At 45.8% G+C, this 19,537-nt stretch overlaps 1 protein-coding gene across 1 annotated transcript; it reads right to left on the bottom strand.

Annotated features, from left to right (window-relative positions):
• Positions 1 to 1,759: 1,759 nt before the first annotated feature.
• LOC144266430 (membrane-spanning 4-domains subfamily A member 15-like) lies at positions 1,760 to 19,117 on the bottom strand. The gene is made up of 6 exons (XM_077819885.1): positions 18,845 to 19,117; positions 14,088 to 14,207; positions 12,164 to 12,220; positions 9,998 to 10,126; positions 8,971 to 9,084; positions 1,760 to 1,852 (listed from the first exon to the last, which is right to left on the bottom strand). The coding sequence occupies exons 1-6, from the start codon at positions 19,115 to 19,117 to the stop codon at positions 1,760 to 1,762; spliced, it is 786 nt and encodes a 261-aa protein (XP_077676011.1).
• Between the last annotated feature and the right edge of the window lie 420 nt (positions 19,118 to 19,537).

Raw genomic sequence — 19,537 nt, 5'->3', positions numbered from 1 at the left:
CAATTTGCAAACACTTAGAAGATAATAAGGTGATAAGTAACAGTCAGCATGGATTTGTCAAGAACAAATCATGTCAAAACAACCTAGTAGCTTTCTTTGACAGGGTAACAAGCCTTGTGGATGGGGGAAGGGGTAGATGTGGTATATATTGATGTCAGTAAGGTTTCTGAAACTGACTCACATGAAGACATGAAATGTCTCACATGAATGACTCACATGAAAACCTGGATTTGTGCTGGAAATGGCCCACCTTGATTATCATGCACATTGTAGGGAGAATGGTCACTTTGGATGAGCTATTACCAGCAGGATAGTGAGTTTGTGTGTGTGGTTTTTAGGAGGGGGGTGAGGGGGTGAGAGAACCTGGATTTGTGCAGGAAATGGCCCAACTTGATTATCATGCACATTGTGTAAAGAGTTGTCACTTTGGATGGGCTATCACCAGCAGGAGAGTGAATTTGTGTGGGGGGGTGGAGGGTGAGAAAACCTGGATTTGTGCTGGAAATGGCCCAACCTGATGATCACTTTAGATAAGCTATTACCAGCAGGACAGTGGGGTGGGAGGAGGTATTGTTTCATATTCTCTGTGTATATATAAAGTCTGCTGCAGTTTCCACAGTATGCATCCGATGAAGTGAGCTGTAGCTCACGAAAGCTCATGCTCAAATAAACTGGTTAGTCTCTAAGGTGCCACAAGTACTCCTTTTCTTTTTGCGAATACAGACTAACACGGCTGTTACTCTGAAACCTGACTCACATGACTGTCTCATAAATAAACTAGGGAAATACAACCTAGATGGAGCTACTATAATGTGGGTGCATAACTGAAAACCATTCCCGGAGAGTAGTTATCAGTGGTTCACAGTCAAGCTGGAAGGGTATGTTGAGTGGGGTCCCGCAGAGATTAGTTCTGGGTCTTGTTCTGTTCAATATCTTTGTCCATGATTTAGATCAGGGGTTGGTAACCTTCCGCATGTGGCCCGTCAGGGTAATTCGCTGGTGGGCCGCGAGACATTTTGCTGACATTGACCATCCACAGGCACAGCCCCCCCAGCTCCCAGTGGCCGCGATTTGCCGTTCCTGGCCAATGGGAGCTGCAGGAAGCGGCGGGCCGCAGGGGCGTGCTGGCCACCGCTTCCCACAGCTCCCATTGGGTGGGAACAGTGAACCACGGCCACTGGGAGCTGCGGGGGGCCGTCAATGTCATCAAAATGTCTCACGGACCACCAGCAGATTACCCTGATGGGCCACGTGCTGAAGGTTGCTGACCTCTGATTTAGATAATGGCAGAGAGAGTACACTTATAAAGATTAAGGATGATACCAAGCTGGGAGGAGTTTCAAATTCTTTGGATGAAAGAATAAAAATTCAAAAGGATCTGGACAAACTGGAGAAATGGTCTGAAGTAAATAGGATGAAATTCAATAAGGACAAATTCAAAGTACTGCACTCAGGAAGGAACAATCTGCATATATTTTATTTGTTAAAATATCACAATATACTAATGCAAGTTACAATTATTTTGGTAATTTATTTCAAAATATCGGTCAGCAAGTATGTCTGTAACAATACAGACCCCCCCCAAAAAAAGTCTGGTACATTTTTTTTTTTGACAAATAGATTCCTTACTAGGCATATTAATACAGAACTTTGTGTAATTCATTTACATTGGATTTTACTTCTCAATAGGAGCCACAGCTGGAGCAATCTCTGGTAGGAGTTCGTTATGAAGCCCATTACTCGGTCTCGTCTTTGGGGTCTAAGCCACATTGGTGTGAGGTGCTGGAGAGGCCATTTGTGCAGAAGGAACCCCAACATTTGCATTGGCAACATATGGCATGAACAACATGGCCTGCAGAACAAAAGAGATCAGTCCTCACTGGTAACATCATTATCTCCATTCTCATCCCCACAACCATCACCTTCCTCACCCCTCTATTCTCGCTCCATCATCTTCCTCACATTCTTCACCCCCATCACCTTTCTCAGTCTTCCATGCTCACCCCCATCACCTTCCTCACTCTTCCACTCCCTTTCATCAACACATTTTTCAACACTACCACCATCGTCTTCCTAATCCCTCTAGTTGGTATAACTGGGACAGGTGCATCCCTCGTGTAAGTCTCCTGTACTGACTGGCATTACAACAAGGATGAATCTGTGCCATCATCACTATCAACCCCCTACTCACTATTGGTAGGATTTTCTTTGTGTAGTTGCATGGGTCTCAGGTGTCACGAACATAACTCTGGTCTCTTGATATAGTGATGACATTTTGGATAAAGAAACTAGAAGTTCTCTTGGGTCCTGACTGCAGCAGATTTGCTGAGATGCACTTAAAGGGTTAATGTGGTAGGTCTCACTATGCCACAGAGCATTCCTCTGTGCTTCTTGCTAGGGATGCTTGAAAATTTCCTGTCGAAATGCTGATTTTAAAAAACAAAACAAAAAAACCCTCCAAAAAACAAAACAAAAAGAACCAAAAATGAACAAACCCCAAACTTTTCTGTGAAATATTTTATGAAAAGTGTCCCGTTTCGTGGGAAAAATTAAATTTTTCACCTCAAAAGAGTGCCTGTAATCCGAAAGATTTCAATTTGGAGATGCTCATGGGAGATGCAGTTTGGTCGCCTGGTGTCCCAATTCTTCGCTATGGGTCAGACTACATTTCCCATGACACACCATGACCAGGGATGCCTAGGATACAACAACCTCCCCTCACCAAGAGGGGAAGCAATTTCGCATCATGGGAGTTGTAGTCATAGAATCATAGAATCATAGAATATCAGGGTTGGAAGGGACCCCTGAAGGTCATCTAGTCCAACCCCCTGCTCGAAGCAGGACCAATTCCCAGTTAAATCATCCCAGCCAGGGCTTTGTCAAGCCTGACCTTAAAAACTTCCAAGGAAGGAGATTCCACCACCTCCCTAGGCAACGCATTCCAGTGTTTCACCACCCTCTTAGTGAAAAAGTTTTTCCTAATATCCAATCTAAACCTCCCCCACTGCAACTTGAGACCATTACTCCTCGTTCTGTCATCTGCTACCATTGAGAACAGTCTAGAGCCATCCTCTTTGGAACCCCCTTTCAGGTAGTTGAAAGCAGCAGGTAGTTGAAGTCAGGCCAAGGTGCTTGGCCTACGTAAGAGAATGGCAACATGAGGCATTCAAACTACAACCCCTATCAGGCACCATGGCAGTATTTCCAAACTGAAATATTTTGGTTTTGTCAAAATATTCTAGTATTACAATTGCTGCTGAAAAAAATAAAAAAGGTCTGTGGAAAATTTAGACAAAAACGGAGGGGTGGGTTCTTCATAAAAACACAGTTTTACCACAGTTTGAGAAAATGTTAGTCCATCAGTGTGTGAGATTACTTACTCCCAGGTCAACAAGGGTCAACCTCACCTCAGCTACTCCCTTTGTTATGCAAAGGTGCTCAGAGGAACCGCCCTGAGAACTGCTGAATGGGAGGCAGACAGCCTTGGGAAGGTCAGATTCTACACCAGCATCACAGCAGTGAGTTGACCCCAAACAAGGAGTTTTTGTTGCCTGGATTCATTTATTTTGCTGTCTGGCTAGAAACATTGTCCCCCTAGGGAATGTCCACAGCTGTAGCTTTTGGGAGGGGAGTTTGCAGCATCATGACTCCATGGCTGGCTCTGTGTTAGTCCCAACAGCTGCTCTAAAACATCAAGGCTGGTGATGACCCCAAGCATAGGCACTGACTCTGTGGATGCTCCAGCCCTGGAGCACTCACATAAAAAATAGTGGGTGTTCAGCACCCATCGGCAGCCCCCCCGATCAGCTTCTCACCCTTCCCCCCAGTGCTTCCTGCCCACTGGCAGCCCCTCTGATCAGCTCCTTCCCCTCCTTCCCAGTGCCTGCTGCCTGCCGTGCTCAGCTGTTCAGCGGCGTGCAGGAGGTGCTAGGGGTGGGGGATGGGAAGGAGTGAGGGGCACGCTTGGGGGAGGGGGCAGAACAGGGCGGGAAGAGGCAGAGCAGGAAGAGGCAGGGCAGGGGCTTGGGGAAGATGTGGAGTGGGGTTGGGGCCTGGGGCAGAACGGGGGTTGAGCACCCCCCAGCAACTGGTAAGCGGAATGTCCGGGTTCCAGTAACACAGACACAGGTAACTAACCGCTTTCATGTTGTCTCCGCAGGTACCGTTGCGGAGAGTGGACCAGATGATATGTCTGGGGCGAGAAAGCAGAAGGAGACTCCGCTGGTTGGAAGGCATGAGATGCGATGTCCTGAGGTTGGGGGTTCCACGACCACCACTCCCAAGAGGAGAAGGCGGGTGGTGGTGGTCGGGGACTCTCTCCTCCGGGGGACTGAGTCATCTATCTGCCGCCCTGACCGGGAAAACCGAGAAGTCTGCTGCTTGCCGGGGGCTAAGATTCGCGATGTGACGGAGAGACTGCCGAGACTCATCAAGCCCTCGGATCGCTACCCCTTCCTGCTTCTCCACGTGGGCACCAATGATACTGCCAAGAATGACCTTGAGCGGATCACTGCGGACTACGTGGCTCTGGGAAGAAGGATAAAGGAGTTTGAGGCACAAGTGGTGTTCTCGTCCATCCCCCCCGTGGAAGGAAAAGGCCTGGGTAGGGACCGTCAAATCGTGGAAGTCAACGAATGGCTACGCAGGTGGTGTCGGAGAGAAGGCTTTGGATTCTTTGACCATGGGATGGTGTTCCATGAAGGAGGAGTGCTGGGCAGAGACAGGCTCCATCTTACGAAGAGAGGGAAGAGCATCTTTGCCAGCAGGCTGGCTAACCTAGTGAGGAGGGCTTTAAACTAGGTTCACCGGGGGAAGGAGACCAAAGCCCTGAGGTAAGTGGGAAAGAGGGATACCAGGAGGAAGCACAGGCAGAAATGTCTGTGAGGGGAGGGCTCCTGCCTCATACTGGGAATGAGGGGCGATCAACAGGTTATCTCAAGTGCTTATATACGAATGCACAAAGCCTTGGAAACAAGCAGGGAGAACTGGAGGTCCTGGTGATGTCAAGGAACTATGATGTGATTGGAATCACAGAGACTTGGTGGGATAACTCACATGACTGGAGTACTGTCATGGATGGTTATAAACTGTTCAGGAAGGACAGGCAGGGCAGAAAAGGTGGGGGAGTAGCACTGTATGTAAGGGAGCAGTATGACTGCTCAGAGCTCCGGTACGAAACTGTAGAAAAACCTGAGTGTCTCTGGATTAAGTTTAGAAGTGTGTGCAACAAGAGTGATGTAGTGGTGGGAGTCTGCTATAGACCACCGGACCAGGGGGATGAGGTAGATGAGGCTTTCTTCCGGCAGCTCACGGAAGCTACTAGATCGCATGCCCTGATTCTCATGGGTGACTTTAATTTTCCTGATATCTGCTGGGAGAGCAATACTGCGGTGCATAGACAATCCAGGAAGTTTTTGGAAAGCGTAGGGGACAATTTCCTGGTGCAAGTGCTAGAGGAGCCAACTAGGGGGGGCGCTTTTCTTGACCTGCTGCTCACAAACCAGGTAGAATTAGTGGGGGAAGCAAAAGTGGATGGGAATCTGGGAGGCAGTGACCATGAGTTGGTTGAGTTCAGGATCCTGACGCAGGGAAGAAAGGTAAGCAGCAGGATACGGACCCTGGACTTCAGGAAAGCAGACTTTGACTCCCTCAGGGAACGGATGGCCAGGATCCCCTGGGGGACTAACTTGAAGGGGAAAGGAGTCCAGGAGAGCTGGCTGTATTTCAAGGAATCCCTGTTGAGGTTACAGGGACAAACCATCCCGATGAGTCGAAAGAATAGTAAATATGGCAGGTGACCAGCTTGGCTTAATGGTGAAATCCTAGCGGATCTTAAACATAAAAAAGAAGCTTACAAGAAGTGGAAGGTTGGACATATGACCAGGGAAGAGTATAAAAATATTGCTCGGGCATGTAGGAATGAAATCAGGAGGGCCAAATCGCACCTGGAGCTGCAGCTAGCGAGAGATGTCAAGAGTAACAAGAAGGGTTTCTTCAGGTATGTTGGCAACAAGAAGAAAGCCAAGGAAAGTGTGGGCCCCTTACTGAATGAGGGAGGCAACCTAGTGACAGAGGATGTGGAAAAAGCTAATGTACTCAATGCTTTTTTTGCCTCTGTTTTCACTAACAAGGTCAGCTCCCAGACTGCTACGCTGGGCATCACAAAATGGGGAAGAGATTGCCAGCCCTCTGTGGAGATAGAGGTGGTTAGGGACTATTTAGAAAAGCTGGACGTGCACAAGTCCATGGGGCCGGACGAGTTGCATCCGAGAGTGCTGAAGGAATTGGCGGCTGTGATTGCAGAGCCATTGGCCATTATCTTTGAAAACTCGTGGCGAACCGGGGAAGTCCCGGATGACTGGAAAAAGGCTAATGTAGTGCCAATCTTTAAAAAAGGGAAGAAGGAGGATCCTGGGAACTACAGGCCAGTCAGCCTCACCTCAGTCCCTGGAAAAATCATGGAGCAGGTCCTCAAAGAATCAATCCTGAAGTACTTGCATGAGAGGAAAGTGATCAGGAACAGCCAGCATGGATTCACCAAGGGAAGGTCATGCCTGACTAATCTAATCGCCTTTTATGATGAGATTACTGGTTCTGTGGATGAAGGGAAAGCAGTGGATGTATTGTTTCTTGACTTTAGCAAAGCTTTTGACACGGTCTCCCACAGTATTCTTGTCAGCAAGTTAAGGAAGTATGGGCTGGATGAATGCACTATAGGGTGGGTAGAAAGCTGGCTAGATTGTCGGGCTCAACGGGTAGTGATCAATGGCTCCATGTCTAGTTGGCAGCCGGTGTCAAGTGGAGTGCCCCAGGGGTCGGTCCTGGGGCCGGTTTTGTTCAATATCTTCATAAATGATCTGGACGATGGTGTGGATTGCACTCTCAGCAAATTTGCGGACGATACTAAACTGGGAGGAGTGGTAGATACGCTGGAGGGGAGGGATAGGATACAGAAGGACCTAGACAAATTGGAGGATTGGGCCAAAAGAAATCTGATGAGGTTCAATAAGGATAAGTGCAGGGTCCTGCACTTAGGACGGAAGAATCCAATGCACCGCTACAGACTAGGGACCAAATGGCTAGGCAGCAGTTCTGCGGAAAAGGACCTAGGGGTGACAGTGGACGAGAAGCTGGATATGAGTCAGCAGTGTGCCCTTGTTGCCAAGAAGGCCAATGGCATTTTGGGATGTATACGTAGGGGCATAGCGAGCAGATCGAGGGACGTGATCGTCCCCCTCTATTCGACATTGGTGAGGCCTCATCTGGAGTACTGTGTCCAGTTTTGGGCCCCACACTACAAGAAGGATGTGGATAAATTGGAGAGAGTCCAGCGAAGGGCAACAAAAATGATTAGGGGTCTAGAACACATGACTTATGAGGAGAGGCTGAGGGAGCTGGGATTGTTTAGCCTGCAGAAGAGAAGAATGAGGGGGGATTTGATAGCTGCTTTCAACTACCTGAAAGGGGGTTCCAAAGAGGATGGCTCTAGACTGTTCTCAATGGTAGCAGATGACAGAACGAGGAGTAATGGCCTCAAGTTGCAGTGGGGGAGGTTTAGATTGGATATTAGGAAAAACTTTTTCACTAAGAGGGTGGTGAAACACTGGAATGCGTTGCCTAGGGAGGTGGTGGAATCTCCTTCCTTGGAAGTTTTTAAGGTCAGGCTTGACAAAGCCCTGGCTGGGATGATTTAACTGGGAATTGGTCCTGCTTCGAGCAGGGGGTTGGACTAGATGACCTTCAGGGGTCCCTTCCAACCCTGATATTCTATGATTCTATGATATTCTAACTGAGAAAGATGGCGCCTCTTCCCCCAAGGTATTGCTGGAATACAAGGGACTCCGACCGTGCCCTCAGTGCATGCCCTCCACCAAGAGAGTAAGGGCTGGTGGTGCCAGGTGGGAATTCTGTGCCAAGGGAATTCTCTGCTGAGGACAGCCAGTGACTTTCAGTGGCACAAAAACGAGGGATTGCAGTTCAGGTTCTGGCCCAGTTACAGTCTCCTGTTCCTCCCCACCTGGCACAGAGAGATAAAATAAATCCCTGTGGAAATTAAGGCATAAGCGTTCATGGGTGAATACCCACTTCGTCGGATGCATGCATGAAAGCTTATGTTCCAATACATCGGTTAGTCTATAAGGTGCCACAGGGCTCTTAGCCGCTTTTACAGACCAGACTAACACGGCTACCCCTCTGATATATGGAAATTAAAACACTGACAATGAAGGTCAATGTGGTGGCAGTGAAAACTGGGATTATTTCCCCCTCCCATAAAAAAAATTCATTCACTTGGACTATGGTGTTAGCAGCCTGGTTAGGAATCAGGATAAAAAGGGCCAGAAAATGGGCAATTTCCTCTGCCAAAAATGTCGTCAAAAGTCTGTCAACCGCCAAAATATTTTGATTCAATGTGCAACCATGGTGCATCACAACTTCTATTGTCCTCTAAGAGCCATGGTCACTGGCAGGACTATATCTCCCATGATTTACCACTTTCCCTTTGTTGGGGAGAGGAGGGGGATGTGTCACATGGGCCCTGGCAATGGTGCATCATGGGAGATGTAGTCCAGCTAGAGAACGCAGCCCATAGAGGAAAATGGGAGCATGCCGCAGCTGAACTACAACTGCCATCAAGAGGCATGGTGCCACTTTGTATTTAAATAGTTTGTTTTCAGGTGTTCAGTGTTTTGGCAAAATAGAAATATTTTGTGAAGAAAGCAGGTGCTTTCTGCTAAAATTCTCATTTAGTCAAAACCCCAATTTCCCATCAAGAAAACTATTTGACCAAATTTTCAACCAGCCTAACTCAAGGGCTGTCACTTTCCCCCTTCAGTGCCCCCCAAGAGACATTCAGGTCCTTCCCCAGGGACACTCCTCCCATCAGGGTGGGCACTTTGTTCAGGCAGACATCTTCTCTTCCATTCAACACATGATCTGACTCACGTCCCGTTTGAGAGCTGAAAGACTCACAGTGTTGGGGGTATAGCGGATGGCTTGGGATGCAAAGTATGCGCTTGAGACGGCAATGGAAAACTCCAGGATGGTGAACAAAAGCAGCATGTAGGTGATCCCCTTCCCGGCACTCTGGAGAGCACAAAACCACAGGGGATGCTAATTAATTTTGACTGCTAGAGGTAACACACTGCACAGGGGTGCCGTGAGGTACATAAAAACCCCTCTTTTCCCTCCAAGGGAACGTAGTGGGGAGTCCAATTCTGGGGACACAGAAATTCGGTTCCAGTTCTTCCCTCCTCCCAGGCACACAGAATTCTTCTCCTCATTGAAACTGTTCAGCAGCCCTGGTAATTGTGATGCCTGGAGCCACACCACTGTCAGGAGATCATAGACTTCTGTTTTCTCTTGGATCTACAGGAATCAGTGTCTCTGAGATGCAGCCATTTGTGAAGATGGAGGATCATAAAGCCTAGGGGAGGCTGTGTGGCCTAGTCGCTCAAACAATGGAATAGAACTCAGAAGAGCTGGGTTCAGTTCTGAGTTCTACCACTTTCCTGCATGTGACTTTGGACAAGTGGCTTCACTCCCCTGTGCCTCAGTGCCCCATCCGTGCAAAGTGGGGTTAAATAAAATAAAACAGACATTTGGGTCCACTCCTGCTGAAATCAACAGGAGTTGTTCTAAATTTGTATGTTGAAAGCGCCTGGAAATCCCAGTCATAGATCAGGACCATATTGTGCTTGGTGCTGTAAAAACAGAAGAAAAACATGGTCCCCGCCTGATTTTTAACATTGACGGGAGTTTTGACACTGGCTTTATCCAGCAGAACCAAATCAGAAAGTCTGGAGCTGAAGACATGGATAGTTTCTACCCTGGGGTCAAAGGCTTGGGACAATTCCAGGTACCTGGTATTTTAAATAAACCTGTTAGGGATGCTCCAGGTAGACGTAACCCTGCTTCTGTGCAGGGGGATGGGCTGGACGACCTCGATCCCTTCCAGCCTTATACTTCTATGGTTCTATGGCAGAGTCTGGTCACTTACCAACAAAAGAAATACTTCATAAGTGTAGCTGTAATTTGATGCATTAATAATCAGCTCCGTTAGCAAGAGAATGATCCCAATGGCTGAGAAGATGGCGCTAGTGATGTTCATTCCCAGGCTGCCTCTCATCTGAAAGAGACGTGCAGAGGGTCAGGCTGTGTGTAGGCAGAGAACAGGTTTGGTTAAAATAAGAACCAGCCCACCTGTGTGTTCTGGGAATGCTCCAGCACTCATATGTTTTGGGCAGAACTTAATTGCAGAGTTTTTCCTGTCAGATAAAATTGTGTTACCAGCCAAAAATGTAATTTTAACCCTAATGGATGTTAACTGGAAGGTGAATAAATCTGAAAAACTTTGGCTAAGCAGAGCACTAGTACTATGAGACCAGTACTACAAGCATGGAAATCCAAAGAATGACCAACAATTGATGACTGGAGCATAGATATCATAAGTGTGGCCACCATGGAAAGACGTGTGTATTGTAACAGACATACCCAAGAAAAATTCTCAGAGATATGGGATGCTCTCCTGGAAGTATTTGAATGATCCTGTTAAACGAATGAGCTCCCTTACTTCTCCCTCCTCTTTACCCATTTCATTTCCTCCGCATCTCTAATCCCCTCCTCTGAACTTTGCTTCTATTCTTTAGGTTAACTTAATTTTTTTGGTTTAATTAGTTGGATTTTTATAAACAAATTTTGCTTGTTTGTAAATTGTGTAATACAAATAATTGATTTATATTTTAACCATTCATATTATATATATACATATGAATAATTAAATGTTTCAAGTACAGCTAAGATTAGGTAGCAAATGGTTACTGTATTATGAAAAGTGTCCATATAGTTTATTTATTCTGTATTGTGACAGGGTTGGGCCGGATGGCTACAGGAGAGTAATAGAAGACAGATATATGAGCCCCAGGTTAAGTAGGTCCCTTTTCCCTGGGTAAGGTAACAGGGAAGGTTCCAGAACAATCAGGAACCTTCTGGAGACAATTAAGACAGACAGGCTGATTAGAACACCTGCAGCCAATCAAGAAGCTGCTAGAATCAATTAAGGCAGGCTAATCAGGGCACCTGGATTTAAAAAGGAGCTCACTTCAGTTTGTGGTGTGTGTGTAAGGAGCTGGGAGCAAAAGGCACTAGGAGCTGAGAATGAGAACGCATACTGTTGGAGGACTGAGGAGTATAAGCATTATCAGACACCAGGAGGAAGATCCTATGGTGAGGATAAAGAAGGTGTTGGGAAGAGGCCATGAGGAAGTAGCCCAGGGAGTTGTAGCCATCGCACAGCTGTTCCAGGAGGCACTCTAGACAGCTGCATTCCACAGGGCCCTGGGCTGGAACCCAGAGTAGAGGGCGGGCCCGGGTTCCCCCCAAACCTCCCAACTCCTGGTCAGACACAAGAGGAGTTGACCTGGACTGTGGGTTCATGAAAACGGCCAAACTGAGGGCTGCCGCGAAGCTCCAAGGTGAGCAAATCTGCCAATAAGTGCAAGACCCACCAAGGTAGAGGAGGAACTTTGTCACAGTATATACTGAGAAATTTTAAATAAAAATTTAATAGAAAGAAGATATAAGAACCAGCCTGAACCTTACACTCAACTCAAACCCTGAACTTCTTTGGGAAAGTTAGATAAGCCCAGCTGACTCTTACTATGATAACAGCTAGAGGTTCCAATTGAGACTGGTTGTTCATTGTGCAGGGTGCTGTACATACACACACATATACAGTCCCTGCCCCCAAGAGCTTATGATCTAAACACACAAGAGGGATAGTGAAACACAGAGTGGTGAAGAGACTTGCCCAAGGTTTCCGGCAGAGTGAGGAATTAGCTCTACTGGCTCTCAGTTCAGCATCACTAAGAATACTGAGGCAGACAGCAGGGAGTAGTTTAAAATAGCCCCTTTTCTCCTTCGGCTCCTCATTTGTCTCTTCTGTCTTCCTCTCCAACACGTGTTCCAGCACAAGCTGGTCCAGTAAACTATATTACCTCCCCCACCTTCTCCTTCTCCAACATTCCTTCACTGTGTTCTTGATGAACAAGCTCTCTGCTCTCTCATCAGCAACTCTCTTCCTGGATAGTGCCCTGGGCGAAGCAGAGCTAAACTCTGAGTATCCCCCACATTAGGGAAGAGGAGGAAACAATATCTAGAAACTCACCAAACAGGTGTTGCGATGATTCTCAGCTGCAGCCGAGAGGGATCCAGAAATGACAAACTGCCCAGGAAAGAGAAAACCATCATTCATATTTCACACTTACAAGAATGATCACTCCTCCAAGACAGGCTGTATGTGATGGAAGCAAAGGGAAAGAATGACACACTTCCCTCAGCAGGGGCAGTCATAATAATTATACCTAATGCTTAGAAAGCACTTTCCATCTAATAATGCTGCCATCCAGGTTCACTTCAATCTAATCTGTTAAGGTGACACCCATACCATAATCCTTCCCCACAGATTCTCCTCCTCCTCTTCTTCTCTTCTCCTTCTGAGTTCTTGCTCCTCTCTCCATTAATAGAGCATGAAAGGATGGTCCTGAGAAGAGCTCAGGAAGTCACCAGGTTCCTCACCCCATCTTCCACTCAGTGCAGATGTGCCATCTGACACCTACTTCTCTACCTATGGAGATTGTATAGTACTCCCGTCACCATGGTATCTGAGCACCTCCACATCTCAAGCCTGACCTGCAGTACCCCCTGCTATTCCAGTGCTGTCCTCCCCAGCCTCCCAGCAGTGCTAACATGCCTCAGTCCAGCGGTGGCCTAGAAGAACTGCATCACACCATTGAAGATGCCATCACTTGGCTAGATGACTATGTACATGCTAAATAAAGTCCAGACCTGCAGTGACCCCTGCTGTCACCTCCACACTCTGCTTTCTATGGCAGACCAGTGACCAATTTCACTTGATAGTTGAACGGGTCCCTGGTTTGGAACCTGGCAGGAGATTTGCCCTTTTTGCTCATCAGCCAAGGTTCTTTCCCCATTCCGGGTAGATAAACCCTAACAGGGTCTAGTTCAGCCAGGAGATTCACTAAAGGATGGAGACCTGAGCCTTGAGCTAAGCCTAGTAAACTAGGGTGCTCAGACAGTGACCTCACAAAGGCTTGGGTTTTGACATCAGCCCAGTAGCCAGAAGTGCTGAGCCAATGATTTCACAGATGTCTGAGTGCCAACATTGGGCCAGCAGAGGGGTTAAGGCAGGGATTTCACAGGAGCTTGGTCCTTAACAGCAGCCCAACAAGACAGTTTTGGTGAATAGGATGAGCAGATTTTCAAAACGAGAAGCCAGGACACCCAACATGTAGAACAGGCAAGGTGGGGTAGCAGGGATTGTGAGAGTGGTAGCTGGTGGAAGGCACCTGTCTTTCAAGTGCATGTGGGTGGGTTTTATTGTGGGGGGGTCTAAGGTGACACAAACATGGGGAAGGTATTTTGAAGCCTGATCTGGGGCACTGCATGATGCAGATGAATGATCTGCTGTAATGGCAGAAAATAGGTCAGCACCTTAGATGGGCCAATGATCTACCAAGTGACAGCAGCAAGCGTGGCAGCAGACTAAGAGGCATGCTAGTTTAGATGGACTAATGTTTTACCATATCCCAGTGGAGTGACATCTGCTGCAGGTTCCTGAGCTGACCGCACACTGTCACTTTCCCTTTGTGGGTTGAGTTTGGTAGTGCTGTACTAGGTATTTGTTTCTTATCGACCATAGCTACAGTCTGCATTGTCTCTTGATACATACAGGAAGTTTGAAGTAAATGAGGAGGAATCAGGAGATCTGGATTCTATACTCACTTCTGCCACAATCCAACTGCATTACCTTGGGTGACTCCATTAGCCCCTTGATGTCCCATCTTTAAAATGGGGATAATAATATCTAACTCACTAGTGTTTTATGAGGTGTATTTCACTCATGTTTAGAAAGTGCATTAAGATTCTGGAAGTGTCCATCTTGCCCTTTGTTTATCTTATGTGTATCACTTCAGTCCTGATAGATGGGTAGAGCATTAATGATAGACAGTGATTATTTATCCATGTGGCCATGCCATCATTTTATGAATGATTCCATTTATTCTACTCACAGAAAGTCCTCCCCAGAAGGGATATCCTCCAATAAAAGAGATGGAAGCGTAGTGTCGGATGAAAACTGTAGAGACACCCCCAAAGCCAATGTGCATCAGCCCAGTCAGGATCTGGATGGCCTGTGGGAAGACAATGGGGTAGTAAGAGGAGCCAATTCTTTGCCACCTGGTGGAGGAGTGGAGCACCATGTCCTGAGCAGAGCTGATTGGAAATTGAAAATTCCATCCTGTGGGAAATTCTAATCTCTAGAGACTTGTTTTAATCTGAAAACTGAAAAATTTCAGTTTGGAAATGTTGAAAAATTTAGTTTCAGTTTGTCAAACTGACTTGAAATATTTCATTTAGGCTTGGTTAACGCTGGACTGAGTCCACCTGAGTCAGTGTGTTGCCTTGTGGGAATTGTAGTTGGGGTGCCTAGTGTCCCCATTCTCTTCTATGGGCTAGACTTCCTAGCTGGACTACACCTACATTTGTGGAATCATGGGACTCCCATGACATACCGTAGTGGTCCAGTAAAAGAGAAGACCGCAGTGCATCTTGGAAGACGTAGTTTGGAACAGGGAGCCAGTCCTACACCACCCTCTGAACTAGAACTTCCTTGAGGCTTTGTAGCAGCTCAGGTGGATGCCGTTTCAATGTCAAACTGACCTGAGGGGAAACATTTCAGTTCAGTTTGACAAACTGAAGCACTTTGATTTGGGAAGTCCCACCCCAAAACAAAATATTTTGGTTTTGATTTTCTCAATGGAAAATTCTGATTTTGCGGAAACTACATTTCCCATTGAAAAAATGTGGTTCCCCTAGTGACTCCCTCAACAGTGACAGGAATCACCACCAAAGAATGAATCAGAGAAGCAAATCTGTGTGAGCTCGAAAGCTTGTCTCTCTCTTACCAACAGAAGTTGGTCCAATAAAAGATATCACTTCACCCACTTTGTCTCTCTAATATCCTGAGACCAACATAGCTACAACAACACTGCATATAATAATGGAAGATAACAAATTTTGCTATCTGAAGTAGAAACTCCAGAACATGAAGAAAAAGGAAACAAAACTTAAGAGCGACATCTACTTCCTGAGAAAAGTCAAGACAGAAAATATCATCCTCAGACATCTCACCATCACAACCCTCTTGCCACTACATATAATTCCAAATATGTTGAAAAGCTCTGCAGATGGACTTCAGAAAAATGAAGGAACTACTTTTTGAACCTCATATATTCCAGAAGGGAGCATCTCAAACAAGAAATCTTCATGTGCTCCCACACACTGGAACTAAAAGCCCAGGAAAGTTACTTGTAAATCATCAAAGGAATCTGATGACAGGTATTCAACACAAAAAAAAAAAGTGGAACCAACTACAACTACTCCACAACCCACAACCGCACTTCCAGGAGAAACCAGGGCACCAGTGCCCACAACATTGACACTACCCAACAGCCAAACATCATTTCACAAAGACTGTCTCTAACTGCAGCTGAAATTTTCTGTACTCTAAGGGACTGAACTTCTGCCCTACAACAGAACCTGATACCATACTAACATGTAGAGAACTGGAAAAATTATTCTACCATCTCCACTCAAAGAATTGATGACTCTACTCATAATTACCACATCATCACTGACAATCAGAAAAAAATCATCAGACTGGATACCACAGAGCAGACAAAACCACACTTGATTACACTGATTGCTTCAAATTTTTTTTACTGAAATCCTTAACAATCACCACTATCACAATCTCTCCACTGCCGAGACGACAGCTGTACAGTCCCTGAAATCTAATCGCCAGAGTGATGAAACCAGAAGACAAAGGGGTTGCCATTATAATCCTCAACCATGATGACTACGTTAATGAGGCCAACTGACAACTCTCCAGCAACACTGACTATAAAGACCTCAAAGATGACCTCACACCACAATTTACCCAGGAATTTAAGGAAATCTTCAAATTCTTCCCCAAATAGCTCCAAGAGAAACTCTACAAACTCATCCACCATGAATCCACCCCAGGGACCTTGTACATGCTTCCCAAGATACACAAACAAGGGAAGCCAGGCAGACCCGTCATATCTGGTCACAGCACTCTTACTGAAGGAATATAGGGTCTCACAGAAACCATCCTCATACTACTCACCACACAAAGGGACAGCTTCCTCCAGGACACAACTGACTTCCTTCATAAACTCTGCAACATCAATGAAGTCCCGCAGAATGCCATCCTTGATACTCCCAATACACCAACATCCCTCACAATGACAGCAAAGCTGCCTGCCTTAAATATTTACAAGACAATGGACAACCTTCAGATACCTACCACAAACACATTGCCAAACTCATCCATTTCATCCTCACCCATAATAGTTTTACATTCAATTACAAACACTTTGTCAAACCATAGTAACAGCCATGGGTATTAGGATGGGTCCCCAGTATGCCAATCTCTTCATGGGCCATCTTGTAGAAGAATGTCTGGAAAATGTACCATGAAACCAATGATATATCTGAGATACATGGATGGTATTTTCATCCTCTGAACAGACAACTTAAACTCCTTCATAGATTTCCACCATAATGTCAATAACCTTCACCTCTCTGTTAAACTCTCTCTGGAACACTCCCACACCAACATCAACTTCCTGGACACCACAATTCAGCTTCAACACTGGAACCCTACAGACAACTATGTACAAGAAACCCACAGATCACCTGTCATAAATATAAAGGGAAGGGTAACCACCTTTCTGTATACAGTGCTATAAAATCCCCCCTAGCCAGAGGAAAAACCCTTTCACCTGTAAAGGGTTAAGAAGCTAAGGTACCCTAGCTGGCACCTGACCCAAAATGACCAACGAGAGGACAAGATACTTTCAAATCTGGAGGCGGGGGGGAAGAACAAAGGGTTTGGTCTGTCTGTGTGATGCTTTTGCCGGGAACAGATCAGGAATGCAGCCTCACAACTCCTTAAATTAGTAAGTAATCTAGCTAGAAATGCATTAATTTCCTTTTGTTTAATGGCTGGTAAAATAAACTGTGCTGGATGGAATGTATATTCTGGTTTTTGTGTCTTTTTGTAACTTAAGGTTTTGCCTAGAGGGATTCTCTATGTTTTGAATCTGATTACCTGTAAGGTATTTACCATCCTGAGTTTACAGAGGTGATTCTTTTACCTTTTCTTTAATTAAAATTCTTCTTTTAAGAACCTGATTGATTTTTCATTGTTCTTAAGATCCAAGGGTTTGGGTCTGTGTTCACCTGTACAAATTGGTGAGGATTCTTATCAAGTCTTCCCCAGGAAAGGGGGTGTAGGGCTTGGGGGGATATTTTTGGGGAAGTGGACTCTTTCCCTGGTCTTTGTTTAAGACACTTGGTGGTGGCAGCGTACGGTTCAAGGACAAGGCAAAGTTTGTACCTTGGGGAAGTTTTTAACCTAAGCTGGTAAGAATAAGCTTAGGGGGTCTTTCATGCAGGTCCCCACATCTGTACCCTAGAGTTCAGAGTGGGGAAGGAACCTTGACATCACCACACTGACATTCACTGATCAAGTAACCACTCCGAACAAATTCCCTGCTGTGGGACAAAACTCCACTGACAGGGATGGGTCTGTGACTATGTACACCAGCAGAGATTTTGGATCTTTTGAGCCAGAGGAGCCCTAACTTTGCAACAAGATAGTCCAAACCGGCACATTCTCAGGAATCTGGTTATCTTATCTTAAAAAGGTTAAGGGTTCACTTGTTCACAATTTATAAGCACCTCTGTGGGGAAATAAAATTTAGTAACAGGCTCTTCAATCTAGCAGACAAAGGTCTAGCAAATCCAATCATTGGAAGTTGAAGCTAGACAAATTTGGACTGGAGATAAGATATAAATGTTTAACACTGAAGGTAACTAACCATTGGAACAACTTACCAAGGGTTGTGGTGGATTCTCCATCACTGATAATTTTAAAATCAAGACTGGATGCCTTTCTAAAAGATATGCTTGAATTCAAATAGGAATTAATTCAGGGAAGTTCTCTGGTGATACAGATGTGATACACAGGTGGTCAAACTAAATGATCCTAGTGGTCCCTACAGGCCTTAAAATCTATTAATCTATTAATTTATTTGCCTATTTATTTACATAATTATAAATAAATGAAGAAGCATTGGCATATTCCTCTAGACTGATGAATAGAAGTTGCAGGTTGGTTGATTTCACTAGTAGTTCAAGGCTGAATGGAATCAGCTCTGCACTGCAGTAACTAAGAGAGGGACCCTGGGTTTGAACTGCTCTTTCTCAGACCAGATCCTCAGCTGGAGTGAATTAGCACAATGAAGCTACATCGATTTACACCAGCGAGATGGCCCCTGCCAACTTGGGGCTGTTTCATTCATTTAGTTACAGAAACAGTTGATTTGTCATCCTTTCCCCCATTGTTTCTCCTTTGCTTAATTAATCCTCATTTCTCCCTGTTTGGGCAGCTAATAGGATTCACTGCCCCTGGAACCCTGTATGTATTCTTCTCATTCCCTTCCCCCCCACAAAGCAATGAAGTCTCAAGAAGAGGTCAGATCTACCCTTGGTCTCAGAGATTCCAAGTCACTTGATGGCACTGGCTTGATGCATCCTTCCCATAAAGCTGTTGGTTAAAGTAAAAAAGAAAAGGGTGGAGTCTGGAGTTTGCTCATGCTCAGGCCTTCATCCACCTGTGTAGGCCCTTCTGCATCGAAATGACTCATTCTCATGGACTGAGAGCAAAGATCACACTTACCCCCAGGGCCTTGGGCTGTGCTTTGAGGAATATCTCCATCATCCCTACTTTCTTCAGCTGCGCGACCTGTTCAGCGGGACTCCTGGGGTACACTGACCCAAGAGGTTGGTTCCCAAGTTGGTTCATGACTGTGAACTGCTGAGGCCCACATTGCACCATCTCAGGAGTCTGAAAAATGCCACCAGAGACCCCCTGGCGTTGTTGGACGATGCCAGTGCTGTTTGGGGGCATGAACACAAGCACCCCATTGGCTGTGCTTCCTGGTGCTGCCATGATGGTGAAGATGCTGCATAAAAGAGTGATTGGCCCAGATTAAAGCATATGTAATAATACTGGTTCCAAAATTAGCCCCTGGGCCATGCTGAGTAGGAATCTTCATTACTTATTGCTCAACCCCTTTTGAGTCCCTGTCATGATTTTGTCCTTCTCATGCAGCTATAATTGGAGCACGAGCAACACCCACAAATAAGGGTTGCAATTCCAAAAGCTGACTCAAGGATTCAGCCACACAACTCCCATTAAATTAAACTTTTAAAATCTCAACCACGGAGCTCTAGTGTCTCCATTCCACCCCTTCGTTTCCAGGTGCTTTTAACTTTCTGGATCTTTAACTTTTCAGGATGGAATTTTCCAGAGCTGTGTAATTGATTATCCTAGGGCTGATAGATTGTGAAATTTACTCAAGTCCTTTGG

Source organism: Eretmochelys imbricata, chromosome 6 (assembly GCF_965152235.1).
Source record: "Eretmochelys imbricata isolate rEreImb1 chromosome 6, rEreImb1.hap1, whole genome shotgun sequence".
In the NCBI taxonomy this organism is placed as follows: domain Eukaryota; kingdom Metazoa; phylum Chordata; order Testudines; family Cheloniidae; genus Eretmochelys; species Eretmochelys imbricata.
Note: the sequence above shows the minus strand (reverse complement) of the source record. Positions and strands in the feature narration are given on the sequence as shown.

Bases quoted from the DNA above. Each gene is read 5' to 3' on its own strand.
- LOC144266430 (XM_077819885.1), bottom strand. From the start codon at position 19,117: ATGGCAGCACCAGGAAGCACAGCCAATGGGGTGCTTGTGTTCATGCCC. The intron at 12,221-14,087 runs GTGAGTAGAATA...TTTCCTGGGCAG, and splicing joins CCTTCTGGGGAGGACTTTCT to TTTGTCATTTCTGGATCCCT. The intron at 9,085-9,997 runs GTAAGTGACCAG...TGTGCTCTCCAG, and splicing joins ATGAAGTATTTCTTTTGTTG to AGTGCCGGGAAGGGGATCAC.